Here is a 17,731-nt window from a genome sequence, read left to right as displayed (position 1 = left end):
AGGAGGACCCAGCAGAAAAGGCTCTCTGTAAATATAAACAATACGTGAAGCTTCCTTTCCAAAAACATTTGCCTCAGCTGAACTCAGGACATAATTCCCTGCTGGTTATAAAGACACAGGCTCAAGGATAAAGCCTCCAATCGTCCCTCTAGCTAGTAGCTTTTCCTGGCCTGAGATGTGTGTCTTTCTTGTCTTTTTCTAAAGAGCAATGACAGACTCGTCCCATTCAGGAAACCGAAACTGTTCAGAAACAAAAACCGTGACCAGCTGAACGGGCTGAGCCTTAGCGGGCCTCTCCTTGTGGCAGGTCAGGAACTGGGTGGATCTCTGAAATATATATATAGTCTTCATTCCCAAACAAACTCAACATTTATCGAGTTGTCAAAGAAACAATGGTTTTGCAAGGTTTGTTTATCATGTTTCTGGATTTGCTAAAAAGGGCCACTGTGGAAAAAAAGAAAGGGGGAAAGCATTCAAACCCACTCTCCCCAGCCTCTAAGCTAAGACAACATCACAATGATTTTTTTTGTTAAGCTTTCATCGGTATGACTACAGAAAGTGCCAAAGGGTCTAAGGTTTCACCATCATTGTAAAGCATCCTGGGTCTCCCAGGCTCTATTAAACAGAATTCAATTTAATGACACTGACCTCCCCAACCACAGCCATGTGAGGGAATAATTCATAACTGATGGAAAAGCACTTTCCAAAGACAAAACAGATATACTGCCATATTCATTTCTTTTTAAACATATAGCACCGGGCAGATACAAATTTCTTTTCTAAGCATTCTCAAAAAGATATCACACCAAAAGTCCTCCCTGGAATGTTCTGAATGGAGGGGCCTTTTAGTCCTCAATTCTCCCTACTTAATTATTGCAGAAGAGCTGGCTCACAGGAAGATGTGGTCTTTGCTAAGCTTCAACGTTTCCTTCTAAACATGCCAAGAGAGTGGTCAGAAGTCCTGGGAGGCCAAGTTGGCACTGAGCCTCCTCTAAATGATTAAATGGGAAGAAGGTCACTCCTGCTGTCAGTGGACAGCTGGGGAGCTACAACTGTGCAGAAGCAACGGTGGCACAGAACAAAGCGGCCAGTCCTGACCCTCTCCACCTCGGTGTTTCCTGAAACAATATCCCTCATCTCCATGTATGAAATTGCGGGACACTGGGCACACAGCCTGGTGACAGGAAGAGATAATCAAGTTCACAAATGAAACTGAGAAGCAGTGGTCATGCTTAGGAGGTCGGGACAGAGACCTGGTATCTGTTCCACCAGAATCACAAAGAATAATTATGTTACCTCACAAGGGTACTCATGGCAGCCCTGGTGGTAATGGCAAAAGACTAGAAAACATCTAAACAGTCCAGGAATGGAAAGACCCCTTAAGGAAATTATGATACACATAATAAAAGATTATTATAGAGTGGCAAATATGTAAGTATGGCTAGGAAAGGACCTATAAGACATGCTGTCCAATGAAAACCTAGGTAGATAGAGTGTTTAGTATGATACCATTTGTGTAAAAAAGGGGATACAACTACTTCTAGTTTATATATGCAGATTATCTCCAGAAGGATACTCATGAGATGGTGCTCGTCTCTGTAGAAAGGGGATGAGGAAGGAGGATGGGAAGGAAACTTAAAAACTAGACAGTTTCCTGGACTATTCGAATTTTTATTTTTTTATCTATTTTTGTTTTCTCGTTTTGTTTTTTGGCTGTGCCGCACAGCTTGCAGGATCTTAGTTGCCCGAAAGCAGTGAAAGCACCGAGTCCTAACCACTGGACTACCAGGGAACTCCCAGACTATTTGAATTTTTAAAAGTTTTCATTCCTTCAATCAACAAATAATTGTGGAGAGCATACTTTACGCCAACCATGTTCTAGGCCCTGTTCTAGAGAGCAAAGAATGAGACAGACAAAGGCTCTGCTCTTAGAGAACTTAAATTCTGGTGGGGTAATAGGCACACAAAACAAATAAATACCAGTGCTATCACGAAATGTGGAAACAGAGTGATAACACAGTGAGGAAGCTGGTGGCTATCAGAGCAGAAGGTCAGGGAGGGCAAGAAGGTGACATTCAAGCAGAGATCATTCCCAGTGGAATAAATGAAATAAATAAATACAAGTCGTGTTACAGCAACAAAAAAACTAAGGAATTGCAATGAAAAGGAAAGCCTAAAACCAAAGTCTCAGATAATTCTTAATTCCAAGCAAATACGTAAACACCAAACACCTTGAGTTCACCTCTAACACTATGGGTATTAAAAAATGAGGACAGGGCTTCCCTGGTGGCGCAGTGGTTGAGAGTCCGCCTGCCGATGCAGGGGACACGGGTTCGTGCCCTGGTCCGGGAAGATCCCACATGCCGCGGAGCGGCTGGGCTCGTGAGCCATGGCCGCTGGGCCTGTGTGTCCGGAGCCTGTGCTCCGCAACGGGAGAGGCCACAACAGTGACAGGTCCGCATACCATAAAAAAAAAAAAAAAAAAAAAGAGGACAGCTCTTTCTAGGATGAATAAAAAATTACTTGAGTATTCCCTGCAATTTTTACTTATAAACCAGACTGAATACAACTTGATCTTTATTCAAACTCCTAAGACACGATAGATCAACCTTATTCTGGAGAAGACAGAACAAGTCATTAAAAACCTTGGTTCGAGTTCAAGAATCATCTTGCTGATCAAAAAATAATCTTGGAAGGATAATTTTAGCTCTTCTCATCTATTTCCCCCTCAGTTGGTTCCTGCTGACATTAAATACCCATCTCAGTGAGTACTAAGTGCTATGAACCTTATTTTTTTTTTCTACCTGAAGATTAAGCTTTATGAGATTAAGGAGGGGAAAAGGGCATGCACGTGCATTCTCCTTTCAAATTCTCAGTGGTCAGTGACTTTTCCAGAATAGAATCAACATAACCTCTATACTCCGGGTACACCCTGTGAGTCTCAATGCCACAGTCATGTCCACCCACACCCTCGACCTGCAGCTGTGGGGCAGAGGCCTCGAATTCTCACATGGTCATGCCGCACTTACTCGCCCGGAGCAGTCGCTGTGAATCACAGGCTGGTTGGCAAGGGACAGCAGGGACTCCACCGTTTCCAACTCCTGCTGGTAAAAGGTTTGCACTCTGTTCTCCACAAGGAATTCTTTGACTTTTTCACTCAGCAGATACGTGAGACTGTCAAGGTCCAGGGTGCCTGGATTGCTGCTGGGAGAAAGTTTTAACAAGCCCTGCAGAAAACTGTTACTTTTGTTCCTTTTGGACGCATGTAAAACTGAAACAGCTAGCAAGTGCAATACTATACTGATGCATGTTTTTGACATAAGGAGCAGTTCACCCAGTGAACACTGTGTGGTTGTTTAAAAGGATGAGGCAGAACTACAGGAACTGATATTCGTGATAGATTTAGAAAAAAGTCAAGCTGCAGAATAGCATGTGAGGGACGGTGTCATTTTTGTAAGGAAGCAAAGGACAACCCACAAAGTACGTGGGTGGATATTCATGCTTGTGTATGCAACCGAAGAAAAACGCCTAACAGGATACACACATCAACCTCTGCACAGTGGTAACCTCTGGGGAATGGTACTGAGGCGGAAGACAGGAAAATGGAGAACTTCCACGTTTTACTTTATACAGGTCTACAGTTTGGGGTTTTTTTAATATAATTTTTTGGAATATGTAATCTATAAATATTGAATATGTTTAAAAAAGGGAAGGGTACATGGTGAAGAGCCTCCTTTCTATCCTCCTTCCAGTCCCCCTCCCACCGGCCCCCCCACCCCCCAGCAGCCACTATGATCATTTCTGTCTCCTCTGAGTTATTTGAGGCGTATAGTAACAAATATACATATATTCTTCCTCCTCCTGTTTATTTTTCCGTCCCTGAAAGAGAATAAAGTCATCCCTGGTTGAGAGCGGCTGGTATTGTTTCTTTGGTTATGATGTGCCTTTTGGCGCAGTTTTCTTCACGTTTCTTGCCTTGGGGTTCACTGAGCTTCTTGGATCTGTGAGTTTACAGTCCTCATCAAACTTGGAAAATTTTCATCCATGATTTCTTCCAATATTCTCTCTCTGCTCCCCCCTCCACTCCTTCGGAGACTCCAATTACACATATATCTTCCTTACCAAACCTTAGAACACCTGCACTATTAACACCTTCACTTTACAGGTGAGGACACTGAGGCATCCAGAGCGGGGACACACTTGCCTGGAGCCCCACAGTGAGTGAGTGGACAGTTCAGGATTTGGACCCAGGCCCACCCCAGAATCTGGGATCCCACTGGTTGGCCTCATTGATGTGGTCACATCGTCGGCAGTCATAGTCCAGAACTTACCTCAGTGCCTCTTCTTTCTCTAGGGCTGGGCTGCGGAAGGGCTGGTCATAAACTTTCCTGTAGATGGTGGGCAGCTCAAGCATCCTTGCGATCTGAATGTTGCACACTGGATCATCCACTTTATCTAACAAGCCACAGGGGAAAGCAGGCCACAGAAATTACACGGAGATTAGTGCTTCCCCATGTCCAGAATGCTGCCAGGACAACAGTGAACGAAGCACTTGGTGGGTCTCCTTCCTCAAGGATGCCCAGGATCACAGTCTAAACGCACTGAATGGTTCCCAGTCATCCTGCGAGAGGGGATGCGATACCCTAAGTGACACAGGCATGGCCAGAGGAGACCAGGGCTAGGGAAAGCGCATGAGCGTATTCACTGATCTGGTACAATGGTGGACAACTGGGCTGTCCTTGAGATTTCCAAGGACAAACCAGCCAGAGCGGTGCAAAGGGCACCACTCAGATGACAGAGAACTGTCACACTTCTGATTAGTTGTTATTTTTCAAAGTTAATGGACTCAACGGTGTTCAAGAAATTTCCATCATTTTGAAGACTATGAACACTCTTCCCTAAATGGATTCACACTCAGAGACTCTACTATGGGGTCCAAATGTTGAATACAATTTGTCAGCCATATGCAATGAATCACTTGTTTTCTTTCCCAATTTATTTATAGTGACCTCTTCAAAATAAAATTAAGAAATGCTACTTTTCTAAAGAAAGCATGTTGTTCCTTCATTAGAGTTAAATCTTTTTATTTGAACTTTTTAGAAGTTTGACTTTTCGCTGAATGAGTTTACTGGACACACACACAGAATAACAACCAATTTGGCAGAGATATCTTGTGCTTACAATAAGCAGTAGCGTAAATTTCTCGCTCTCCTCTGTACATGCGGATGTGACCTCTGATCCGGATAATGTCCCCAATTTCTACCTTTGTCCTCTGCGCAATGGTCTCTTGCAGATTCTTAAGCTGTGAGGTTAAGCTCAGCTCTCTTGCACTCGGAGCAGCTGTAGTTGTTGGGGCCAGAAGGAAGGAGAGAAATGCGTAACAAAATCACTTCACCACATTTGGGAGAGAGTCTGTGGTAAGACCGACATGAGACATTTATTTGTTCTACTTCTGATTGGTTGCTCTACTGTAGGAAATCTGCGTAATCTTTCGAAATCCTCTACTGGATAAAAGGCATAAGGCTTGACAACCCAGTGGGTGAGTTCCGTTGTCTTCCTTCCTACCCCTGCATCGCCTGTGCAAAGGGCTCTACACCTGCCTGAGCTGAATTCTGTGTGAGTTCAGCCGGGTTTGGTGGGAATAGCTCTAAACAACCCTTTAAAGTGTCCTTGCTGGGAGATAGAGGCCTGGCCTGAGGGGAAAGGTGCCCAAGAGTCTCCATTTGTCGTTGTTTACGGGGAAGGCAAATTGGCCAGTTTGATTTTCCACCAAGGTGCTCAACACCCTAATCTCTCTCACTTTTCTTTGTTGAGTAACTAGGCTAACCTTCTCTTTCTCTCTCTCTCTGTTCTAAGGACTTTATAACCTATCAGTGCATCTAATCCTCACAACCACTCTTATTATTAGTCCCATTTTTCAGATGAGGAAACTGAGTCACACAGAGGTCAAGCAACTTGCCCACAGTAAAATAACTAGTTAGCAACAAAGCTGGAGTTCAAACCCTGGTGGTCTCTGACTCCAGAGCCTTCCTGCTTATTCTTTATTCTCTGCTGCCTGACCCGTGAGTATAATTACATCTTCCATGGTTATAGCTCATGTGTGTAAACAATTTTGTGTTGTTTTTCTGTCTAGCATCACTTCAAATACACACATGTATCCACAGAATCTATACAACTCAGCATTTTAAATAACAAAATAGCATTCTGTCATGTTCATATGCCACAGTTTGTTCAGCTAATCTCGTTAAATATTTCTTCCTTCTTTCATAATTTTTTATTTTGGTTTTTATCACTACCACTGTATGGGGCTGAGAGGTCAGCTTGGGTAAAGGGAGTCAGACAGACCTGGCTTGAATGTCAGGTCACTTCTTATTAGCTTTGTGACCTTGGGCAGACTGCTTAATCTTGCTGTACCTGTTTCCTCAGTTATGATGCGGATTTAACAGTGCCCTTCACGTACGGAGCTGCTGTGTATGATCTTACTTAACCCTTACATCATGAGCTTAGCGCAATGTCAGATCTATAGGAAACATTCAATAAACGTCAGCTACTTGTGAAAATGAACAATTAAGCCCTCAAGACAAAAATTTTGTTTTCTTTGGGGTCTTTCATTGGGGATTACTGGATAGAAAAGTACAAACAGGTTTAGAGTTCCTTACATATTATCAGAATGTTTGCCAAAAAACCCCAATCAAACCATTCTCTTTTTACAAGGTGTCACCAGCAATGTGTGTGGGCTTGCAGCTCCTATACTGGCTTCAGTCATTTGGATTTTTAACACCTTAAAAAATACATAATGATTCTATAATGTTTTATTTTTGCTTTTAAATTGCCAGAGAGACCATGTGTTTTTATATAAGATGATCTGCTCTCTGCATTTCTTTATGTATAAGCCCTTCATCTCTTTTGAACACTTTATGTTCATTTCTGAAAAAAATGCAGGGAAGCTTTATCAGTTATGCTTATTACATCCACTCTCCCCATTCCACTGCTTTCTTTTTTATGTTTATTTGATTTAATTTTAATACATAAAAGTTTGAAAAAAATGTTTTAGTTTATCCCTCTTGTCACTGATGATAGCTTTCATTGCTTTAACAGCTTAACATATAAGAGCTTAACATAGATACCCCCATACTTATTGTGATAAATACACAACTCTATCTTCTTTGGGTTATTTTATGTAAGCTGTAAGACAGTGATCACAGTTACCTCTTTTTTAATATTGTTATCTACTTGAACCAACAACATTTGTTAAATGCTTACTTATTTCCTGCTGTTGTATTATTTCTGCTTTGTCATATACTAGGGTTCCTATAATGGAATGAATAATGGTCTATTGATCAAATTTTGTGCTTCTTAATCTAACACAACTTAGATAACCATGGCTCTGTAATGTGCAAAGGCATTATTACTTTTAACATACTGACTATAGTAAGGGAAACAGCAACCTAAGGAGCTCGGAGAACTTTGCATAGACCAGTAACCAAGAGCTTGGAATCTAGACACAATCAGCATTAATGTTACTCAACTTACTGGGTTTCTTCAGAAAATACCCAAGTATTACTTTTTAAAAAGTTATTCTGTCTGGGTTCCTATCCCTAAGTCCTCTTCCATTTAGGCTGAACTTTAAAAGTATTTATAAATTTCACTGCCATGATTCAGACATTATAGGTGATAATAAATGCTTCATACAGCACTGCTGAAATGATCAGACTGAGGGCTGTTCTGAGAAAAAGAGGCTCAGCTTTCATTTAAAGGGTGAACCAAACTGCCAAAAGAAGGGCTCAAGCTGTGTAATTTAATGAGTAGAATGAGATAGTTGGAGCCTGACAGAATTTCGTTTTAAGTAGCCTATTCCACGCTGGAAGATAAATCCTCTTTAAAATTCTAATATTAAGCTCCAAGCTTTCTTAACTTTTCTCATAAGCTAAGTCCAAATGGTACAATCAGTGTGACATTTATAGGAGTTAATATTATATTTTTATACTGTAACTGACTAGAACATGATTTTGACTCAGACTAAATTTCGTTTAAAAAAATTAGTCTTCAATGGACACTTTCCAGTGGAAAGCTTTAAAACCGAGGGCGATTAAATTAAAAGGAGAGAATGGGCTAGTTGGGAACAATTTTAAAATATCACTTCATATATAACATGATGAGAATCACTTTCGGGCTTTCTCCTTGCACCCTTACCCTCACTTTTTATTCTCAAAGCAATTTCTGATTAAGGCTACCAACTGTGACTGTTCATCTATTCATCTACTTACAGATATTTAAAAAATCTCACTTTCAGTATTAATAGACATTTTATCTAAAAAATTACTGAATCATATAATATTTCTGCTGCCATTTATTTTTTTAAAAAAGAGTTGATTTTGAAAATTAAAACAATGTCGAAAACAACAGTCAAACTACAACCCATGGACCAAATCTACCCACAATCTGTTTTTGTAAATAAAGTTTTATTAGAACACAACCATGCTTGTTTGTTTATGTACTGTCTATAGTTGCTTTGGTGTTAACAATGGCAGTGTTGAACAGTTGAGATGCAGACCATATGGCCCACAAACCAGAAGACAATTATTGTCTGGCCCTGTACAGAAAATGTCCGCTGACCCTTGGTTTAAAACAAGTATGCATATTGAAACTACACCTTCTGATTGAAGATCGTGACAATACCACAACCATAAATCTGCAAATAATTTTAATACCCTGGACATATATGAAAGTTCAAATATCTGATTGTCATATAGGTTTATTTCTTACCTGTGAGATATCTGCACAAAAACCTGTTGTCTGCCTTAAGTTTTTTCTAATCTGCAAAGCTTAGTGGTACTAAGTAGTACTAAGTAGTACCACTGATATAGATGTTCCCAAATTAGGAAATAGGAATACCAAAGTTATATGAAAGTGATGGCCAAATTCTAAATATAAATACATCAGTGATGGCCAAATTCTAAATATAAATACATCAGAAAATTAAGCAAAGGAGCATCTCACTGGTCAGTACAGTCAAAGTAGGAAGTTAAGATTCTGACAGGTAATGTCAAAAAGAAAAAGAAACTACTCCAAGTGTTACACATTCTTACCACGCGTATAACAGGAGGACATAGATAGTAGATGTTAGATATCAGAGCAGGTAATATTTACTGAATAACACCAGTGTATATGGCATCATAATGCATATGCTATAAAACAGAGAAAAACAAGGCCCCAGTTTCCATAGCTTCTCTAGAACCAAAAATGATCACCACTATTGCACAATATATACTTTGATATATATTATGAACTTATGCAACTCAAAAAACTACCTAAGGACTATTAAAACAGACTCAAGAAATTCCAAATGCTGTTTCAGTTATAGTCAATGAGTTCAATATACTATTTTAAAGTTCTTTTTTAGTTTATATTATTTAATATTATTTAACGGCTAACTTCAAGGGAATCCTATCTTACCTTCTCATCAGTCTTAGAACTCCTGGCATATTTGTTTGAACAAGCTAGAGATTTCAGAAAATTTAGATCATGGGAGCATAGATGTTAGTGGCAACCATGTCAGGGCAAAAGCTTTCAAAAAAGCTTTGGTCAAGTGATATGCCCAGAGCAAGGGGATTCTCACCTGATCAGCAATTAGGCTAAACTATCTTGACTTGTGGAATAATGTCATGGTAAAAATGAAACACTGAAACTTCTAGTAACCTATTCACATTCCTGTAGGCTTAGGAGGAAGTGAGCACCAAAGAAAAGAGAGCAAGAAAAGCAACTGGCTCCCCACTAATATCAGTTTGCAGAGCAGCCAAAGCTCTGGGTGTAGTGCTTCAAGTTGATCAATGTAATTCACCAATGAATAAATGTGAAAATTAGTACTCCAGCTACTCTGCTGAGCTACCCTAAGTAAAATCTACTGGTTAGCTGTAAAGGTAAAGAAGCGTGGCAAATAAAATTACCTGATGAGGATCTGGTATTATTCAATTTCTTCCAGCAGATGCAGTTTATAACTCCAGTGCTATCATCCACTGCAAGAGAAGCGCAAAAGTGTAGAACAGAGATACGGGCGTTACAGGTGAATTAGCACATTGCCATTGCATTCAGCCGAACTGTAAGACGACATTTTCAATAGCCTGGTTGGGCAAATCCCTGAGCAAACTTTTCTTCCACCCTTAGAAATAATCTCTCACCACAGTCCAGTGGCAACTGCGTGCAATGTCAGTGTAATAAATGAGCCCAGCAGAATGTAGTCAGCACTTCTCTTACCCTATCTCAAGGTTATTAACCTCTCCTAAAAATGGTGTCCTCAGGAAGTTAAGTGCAAAGATCTCAATATCTGCTAACATGTAAAATCAGCCTTGCACTCCAACCTGCAACCAGAGACCATTGCCTGATCTGTGGTTAGAGGCACTCAGAGCACAGCCATCTGTCACCATGCGCTCTCTCGATAGCTTGCTGACTTACCAAGACAAAGCATCCCAAGTCTTCTGGCCTGGGCTTCTCTTTGAAAGAGCTTCTACCCTGTCCTTACCACTGCAGGGGATGTAAGGAAAGCTAAGCGTATCACAGAAGGGCAAAGTTTTATTTTCATAATAAAAAATAATTATACCTTGTTCACACAAGCAGTATTGGTCTGGCTTATTTTAGCCACAGTGCAAAAAAAAAAAAAAAAAAGAATTTCCATTGTACTTGGATTTATAACTGCAGAAAAATTTGCAGATGTTTCAAGGATGATAGGATCAAGGATGAGAGGTGTTTCTCTTGGCCTAATTTCTGACAATCTCAGAACAGAGGTTGATCAACATGGGTTCGGTGGGCTTAATGATTTTTAAAAAATCATCAGCTAGACTGTTGTAAAAACACATGTAATATAGAAGAAACATATGGCAAAATTTCTTTATTGCTTGTTTAAATCTGTGTTTAAAGCAGAAGCTGAGAAGAATACTTCTTATACTAAAATAAATTCTAGATAGATTTTATTTTATTAAATACAATATAGGTAAACTTAAGAAGATGAGAAAAAAATATGGGTGAATACTTTCAATCCTGGGCTTACAGTTGGTGGGGGGAGTCTTCTTTAAACAGACCTGAAAATCACTACTCATTCTAGAAGTCTGATATATTTGACCAACTAAAAACTAACTCTGTATAGCAATTTTCCAAATAATGGAGTTAATATCTTAATATATAAAGAACTCATACAAATTAATATGGAAAAGACCAAAACTATAAGAGAAAAAGTGGCAAAGAAAAAGAATACGCCATTCATGGAAGGTACAAAAATGACCAGCAGACATTTGTCAGTATGCTAAATCACTAGTTACCAGAAAAAAGCAGCAAATTTAAATAACTTCTCAACTACTAGAAGACAAGTATTAAAAATACTGATACCCTCATATGCCGTTAGCAGGAGTGTAAGTTCATACCAAATTTCTAAAGACTAAGTTTGGAAATGTCTATCAAATCTTGAAATGTTTATATCCTTTGACTTAGTATTTACTTCCAGTAATTTATCCTGAAGAGAAAAATGGCACAAATGCACAGATATATATATTTTGTATAAGGCTGTTCATTATAATATTGTTTATAGTTCTGGAAGTTGGAAATAACCTAAATGTTTATAAATATATAAGTGGTTAAATAAATTACAATGGCATGGCATATGAGAATACAAAGTTATAATGAAGATCCATGGTCATTGCTATTAATCTCATTGCAAAACAGAAATTATATATATATAGTCATATATATCATATATAAGCTAATTTATGTAAAACATTAAACAGTGTGTTTTGACAGAAATGACCTTAAGACATTAAAATGCTAATAGCAGTTTCTTTTGGAGTATGTAGAAGGAACCCCATATTCAATGTATACATTGACTGTAAGCCTAATTCCAGAAACATTAAAAACAGAAAGAAATAAGGCATATCTATATTTCTTCATATTAGGAACATGTTAGAAAAACTAGGAAGGATGTTCACCTAAACACTGATATTGTTTTTATCTGATTTACAGCATTTCACATGAGCTTTACGTACTTCATTAAAATTTTCTCTAGCTTTAAATTTTATTTTATAGTGAGTATCATTTTAAGAAGCAAAAAAAAAATCAATAAGGACATTTTGAGTTAAAAAATAATGTATGACACTTCTAGGCACACTACTTCTCTGGCCAGTTTAAAATTTTGCCTTATAATTCTAAGTCAAAAAATATTGGCACATGAGTATTTGTTCTAGAAAATGTGAGGTCATTCTGGTCTTGACTGTAGTCTCCCAGGATTCTAGGTCTGAGCTTGAGTTGCTGCCAGGTGCTCTGTGTGCTCAGGGCACTGCCACCAAACTCTCTGACTTCCTGGTTGGTAACCTCTCCCAGCAGACACCGCCCTGGCATCCTGAGGCCTGGCTACTGGAAGGCCCTGGAAGGGGAGTGTTCTTGCCATGCTGGGCAGTGTCCTCCCTAGCTGGGCAGCATGGCCTGGGCTGCCGGCCTTTTGTTTCAGCCATGGGACGAATCAGGAAGCAACCCCAGCATATAGGCCTGCAGTGAGTCAGGAGGAAGAGGACCTGGGACAGCAGGAGTAGCCACCTGGCAGGTGGTCCGAGAGCCAAGCTGGGCCTGAGAACAGCAGGGTATGTGCAGCTCTCTCTTGAACAGGCCTCACAGGAATTAAAGTCCCAAGTGTTTATACTCTCAATTACTTCAGCCTTCAGACGCTTTTCATTTCCCCACAAACCACAGATGTGCCATGCTCTCACGACATCCAGTCTAAGAGAAATGTTTATTGGGGAAGAGTCAGCCATATTGCCTTCATCTCTTTATGAAGGGAAAAGGGGTTAAATGAAACCCCTTTAGGTCAGAGGCATTATATCTGGCCTGTTTCTGCAGGCCAGATTATATCTGGCCTGGTTCTGCAGCCAGGACTGATGTCCTCAAATAGCCTCATTCTGATCTAAAAATCAGAAAATTAAAAACCAGATGCAGCTGATTTGGGGGGGGGGGGGTGGGAGGAGGGGCATGGGACAGAGAAAAATCTTTTTTTAAAAAAAACTTTTTAATAGACTTTATTTTTAGAGCAGTTTTAGGTTCACAGCAGAAGTGGGCAGAAGATACCGAGGTTTCCCATTATCCCCTGCCCCCTCACACGTATAGCTTCTGCATTACCAACATCCCCACCAGAGTGGTACATTGGTTTCAATTGATGAATCTACATTGACATATCATTATCAGTCAAAGTCCATAGTTTACACTAGGGTTCACACTTGGTGTTGTATATCCTGTGGGTTTGGTCAAACGTATAATGACACACATCCACCATTACAGAACCATACAGAATAGTTTCACTGCCCTAAACTTCCTCTGTGCTCCACCTATTCATCCCTCCCTGCCCCCAGCCCCTGAGTAACACTGATAGAAAAATCTCTTTTTCTTTTAGAATTTGAGTTCTACGGAGACTACACAGCACACTGGAGTTAGTAAAGAGATTGGACCCATCAGTGGAACCTTGAGCAAGTAACTGAACCTTAGTTTTCTCATCTATAAAATGGAAATAATAATCTGTCTTTTCCATTTCAAAAGACTGGGAGGAGAATAACATGAAATTATGCATGCATAAGTGCTCTGTAAACTGACAGATACTATCATTTCATCACTGGTACTTGAAGAGGAAGTACAGATAACGTACTTGCCAGCAGCTGGGTATGCTGTAGGAACTTAGTGAATGTTTGTTGAACTGCCTGGAGAAAAAGAGAACCAGTATCTATGGTAAAATAAAGCAGAGAAGAGATCCAGTATGAGGATGCATGACAAGGTGATCTATTTCAGAGTTTTTAAAAAATACAAGCTGGGAAAAAGCAGAGGGCATGAGAAATCTCATCTCTCACATGTTATTTTATAAGCACAAGACAATCATCCCCAGGAAAATGAATATATGTTGAAGAAATTGTATCTGTAAATTATCAGTCATGCACAGACTGCCAATGAAATGTTCTTGGTCACCTAGTTCAACTGCCTTCTGTTTTTCCCCAAGTAGAAAAAGAATACAAATCCAAGTGAATACAACAAAAAGTGACAATGTCAATTATAGCAAAGGTTGGAATTCAAAGTTAAGCTTCCCACAAAATATCCAGCTTGGCCTCTTAACTACAGAGAATCTTAGGCAATATATTAAAATGATTACATTAAACTCAATGCAAAAAAAAAGTCAAGACCCATGACACTAAAATCATATCCTAATAGTTCACTGGTGTCCAAACTACAGAAACCCTTTATTTAGTTTCTATCATCAAAAGGGAAGGGAAATTTTCCGATAATGGATATTTATCCCTTTGGGTACCAAAAAGCTTTTTTTTTTTTTTTAACTGTTCTGGATATAAATCTTATAAATTATTTTTCATATCTCCTTGTCTTCTTAAAGAGTCTACTTTAATGTTAATCTGGCCTTTTTATTTTAAAGGTATCAATATAAACATATATCACCATCCTTTGCTATTTATAGCTATGCCCTAGGTATCAGGTATCTGTCCCTGATCAACCAGTGACCCTAGACTGTAGTTTAATTCTTCTGCCTCCTAGCTCCCCAGCAGCTGTCACCTGACAATATTCATCAGTATCATTCCCACCCGTTGCCTCATTTTACACTTAGTCCATGTTGGTGGCTGCAAATGGTTCCCAATAGAGGACAAGTGCATGGGGGTTATGAGAGGCCCCAGCTGCTCTGAAAGGCTGGGGTTGCTTCAAATACAATGTCCAGTTAAGTGGGGTCCTTCCACATAAACTCAATGTCAGACACAATTGTTCTTACCTCCACAAATGTAGAAAGCATCTCTTTCTCTCACTCCAATTACAGTTCCCAAGATATCTACCTGTTTTATTGGATGCCCACTGTAAAAAAATACACCTGAAATTAAAGGGAAAAAAAGGCAAAGTCCATATAACGTATGATGACATTTTCTGCTTCAGTAAATGTTAACTGTGCCAAAAATCAGTGGCATGCTGCTTGCTAAAATTTCAGACTTAAGAATCAGCTCTTGACAAATGCCAAACCCCAAGAAATTCAGATGTCTTTTCCTCAAGGGTTATAAGTAGAAAGTGTGGTTTTAAAGAAGCTTGTACTAGCACAGAAAAGAGAAAACCAATATTGTCCAACTAGATGTGGTTAATCTTCTTTCCACTTGTGAGAATGAAATGCACCTGCCTGTAGAACTCTCCTAAGGGCCTAAAAACAGCCGCAGTATTATGAGACACAACACAGTACTGTATTTTGAGGGACTGTAAAAGGAAAGAGAGGAAACCACGAGAAAAGGCTTCTCTGGCTTTTCTAGGAAACCAGTCATCATTTCTACGAATTAGCAGTAGCACTTTTTTTTTTTTAAGAAAAAGAGAAGATGATTAGGTTACAAAACACTACCCTTTGGGGCCAGTAGATTACGACTCAAAAACTTCTCTTTTTAAAATTCTATTTTCAAAGCCTAGGCAACAGATGCCAGCAGGCAGGTTCCCGCCAGAGGAGAAGCGTGAGAGGAAGAACCCTACCCACCGACTCCCGGAGGCCTTTTTTGGACTCCGTGACGGAGATGGAACAGAGGGACTCCTGGCAGCGGTGAGCCCTCAATTCCCATCCGAGACCCCAGCGCTGTCCCGGCTCCCGTGGGGCCCCCAACATCCTTACCTGAACTGCCTCTTTGGGCTTAAGCTACTTGCGTTGTGTTCCTGTCACCTGCAGCTAAAGAGTCTGGACTAAAATCCTCTCCAGCCATTTTTTTTCTCCCTACGATGACCGAATTCTTTACTTTCAGAAAGAGGCTATAAACTTTTAAATGGCGACTTCCTTTTCAAATAAATACATGAATTGCAAACAAAGACTCAGTCATGGGCTTCCCTGGTGACGCAGTGGTTGGGAGTCCGCCTGCCGATGCAGGGGACACGGGTTCGTGCCCTGGTCCAGGAAGATCCCACGTGCCGCGGAGCAGCTGGGCCCGTGAGCCATGGCCACTGAGCCTGCGCGTCCGGAGCCTGTGCTCCGCAACGGGAGGGGCCACAACAGTGAGAGGCCCGCGTACCGCAAAAAAAAAAAAAAAAAAGAATCAGTCATCACTTCAGGTATTTGGCCACCCTCACCCTCTCTGGTCCTCGCCAAGTCTGGTCAGAGTCTGTCTTCTCCACATCCACGGGGGGAGGGGACCCCGCAGCCTGAACGCTGAAGCCCTTCAGAACCCCCAGAATGGCCTCCACTGATGGTTCTCTTGTTTCCCATGTGGGTAAAGGGGCTGGGGACCAATCGCCCGAGTCCCCAGGGGATGGACAAGGAGCTTCTGAGCCTCAGTTAGCCAGAGATTCCAGGGGAGTGAGACGTGGTTTGAAGATGTCAAATTCACCCAGGCCCTCCCCCTAGCAGAGGCAAACTTCTAAAGATGACTTAGTGGACTGGAGACCGTGCAGAGGGCAACCTTGGGGGCCAAGAGCTGAAACGGCACAGCCACATGAGGGAAGGAGCCTGGGTCCCTGTGTCATCTCCGGAGCAGAATCGCTTCCCTCCAGGAACACTTGGACTGAATAGGGTCAAACTGGTTCCACAGAAGATCCATGAAATCTTAAGAGCAGGACAGTTCTGACTGACTTCTCCTGAGTTCTTACCATTGAAACCCTGTGATGACCTGTGGGGAGACCCTCAGTCCTCCAGCCCTGCCTGCCTGCACTGATCAGACACAAAGGAGAGAGGGCACCTTCAGGGGAGGGTGGCCCCCATAGGACCTTTGCTGGCAGACTCGGGCTTACTGCAGCAGAAGGGAAGTTTAAATGGGGAGAATGAGCCTACCCCAGGGTCAGGGGCATGGCATCCTCTGCTGAAGTGTGCCCCACCATCATGCCCTGACACGCTTGTGTGCAGAGACGGGCTATGGTATGGCCCTGCTTTGGTCCAGCTTTGCTGTAGGGCTGGGGCGGGGGGATGAGGGTGGCCTGAGCTCCAGACTGGTCTCTGGCTGCAGTCAGCCCTTTCTGCTTCCCCAAATGCGCTGGACTTTCTATCTGTGCGCTGAGCAGAGCCAAGTTAGAGAGAGCTCTTTCCTAGAACCTGAGTGGCCTCTGTCTCCCCCAGCCTAACTGATGGTCTGTGCTGGTTGCCGGCCATTAGAGACAGTGTGCTCCTGGTACCATCAGACGCGGTACACCCCACAGGGCTCTGCGTGGCTGGTGTGGCTCCCAGGACACCGGCAGCGGGAGGCCCTGTGGACCCATGGAGGGCCTGCTGCCTGCCCCTGAAGAGTCTTTCCAGCTGGTCCAGAAGCCACTGTGGGGTGCTCTACTGGTGATGTTGAAAGCTTGAGACAAGCCCCAGGATTCTTTGGGTCTTCCTGGGACACCCTGGTATGTGCCGCTGTGGTGGTTTTTATAATGAAGAGCCCACACGCTTTAAGAAGGGGAAAAGAGCCAGCCAAAAGGTGTTCTGCCTTGGCTGAAGTATACAGAAAAGGCAAGTATACAGAGAAGACTGGACTGACGACACAAGCCAACAAAGTCGTCAAGTCACCTGTGGTAGACGCCAGTCCTCCAACATTACCAACTCTGCACTGGGCAACACTTGAAAAAACCTGAACAGGCCTCCACTGGAGGACACAGTAGACTTTCTTGAAAAAAGACAGAAAAGGGAGCCCCCTAAACTTTTTTTTTTAATTTTTAAATTTATTTTTGTCTGCATTGGGTCTTCACTGCTGCGTGAGGGCTTTCTCTAGCTGCGGCAAGT

At 41.5% G+C, this 17,731-nt stretch overlaps 1 protein-coding gene across 6 annotated transcripts in view; it reads right to left on the bottom strand.

Annotated features, from left to right (window-relative positions):
- STN1 (STN1 subunit of CST complex) overlaps nt 1-17,731 on the bottom strand; it is a 38,071-nt gene that overhangs the window by 14,783 nt on the left and 5,557 nt on the right. Inside the window, exons 3-8 of one of the 6 annotated variants that reach the window (XM_060286724.2) lie at nt 14,792-14,887; nt 13,673-13,747; nt 9,948-10,016; nt 5,182-5,340; nt 4,332-4,455; nt 3,030-3,204 (exon numbers count right to left, since the gene is read on the bottom strand). In XM_060286724.2, coding sequence (XP_060142707.1) covers nt 3,030-3,204; nt 4,332-4,455; nt 5,182-5,340; nt 9,948-10,016; nt 13,673-13,747; nt 14,792-14,887 — 698 coding nt within the window. The remainder of the gene's footprint in view (nt 1-3,029; nt 3,205-4,331; nt 4,456-5,181; nt 5,341-9,947; nt 10,017-13,672; nt 13,748-14,791; nt 14,888-17,731) is intronic. The other 5 variants (XM_060286725.2, XM_060286727.2, XM_060286726.2 and 2 more) reach the window with 5 other exon arrangements.

Source organism: Globicephala melas, chromosome 16 (assembly GCF_963455315.2).
Source record: "Globicephala melas chromosome 16, mGloMel1.2, whole genome shotgun sequence".
NCBI classification, from domain to species: Eukaryota; Metazoa; Chordata; class Mammalia; order Artiodactyla; family Delphinidae; genus Globicephala; species Globicephala melas.
Note: the sequence above shows the minus strand (reverse complement) of the source record. Positions and strands in the feature narration are given on the sequence as shown.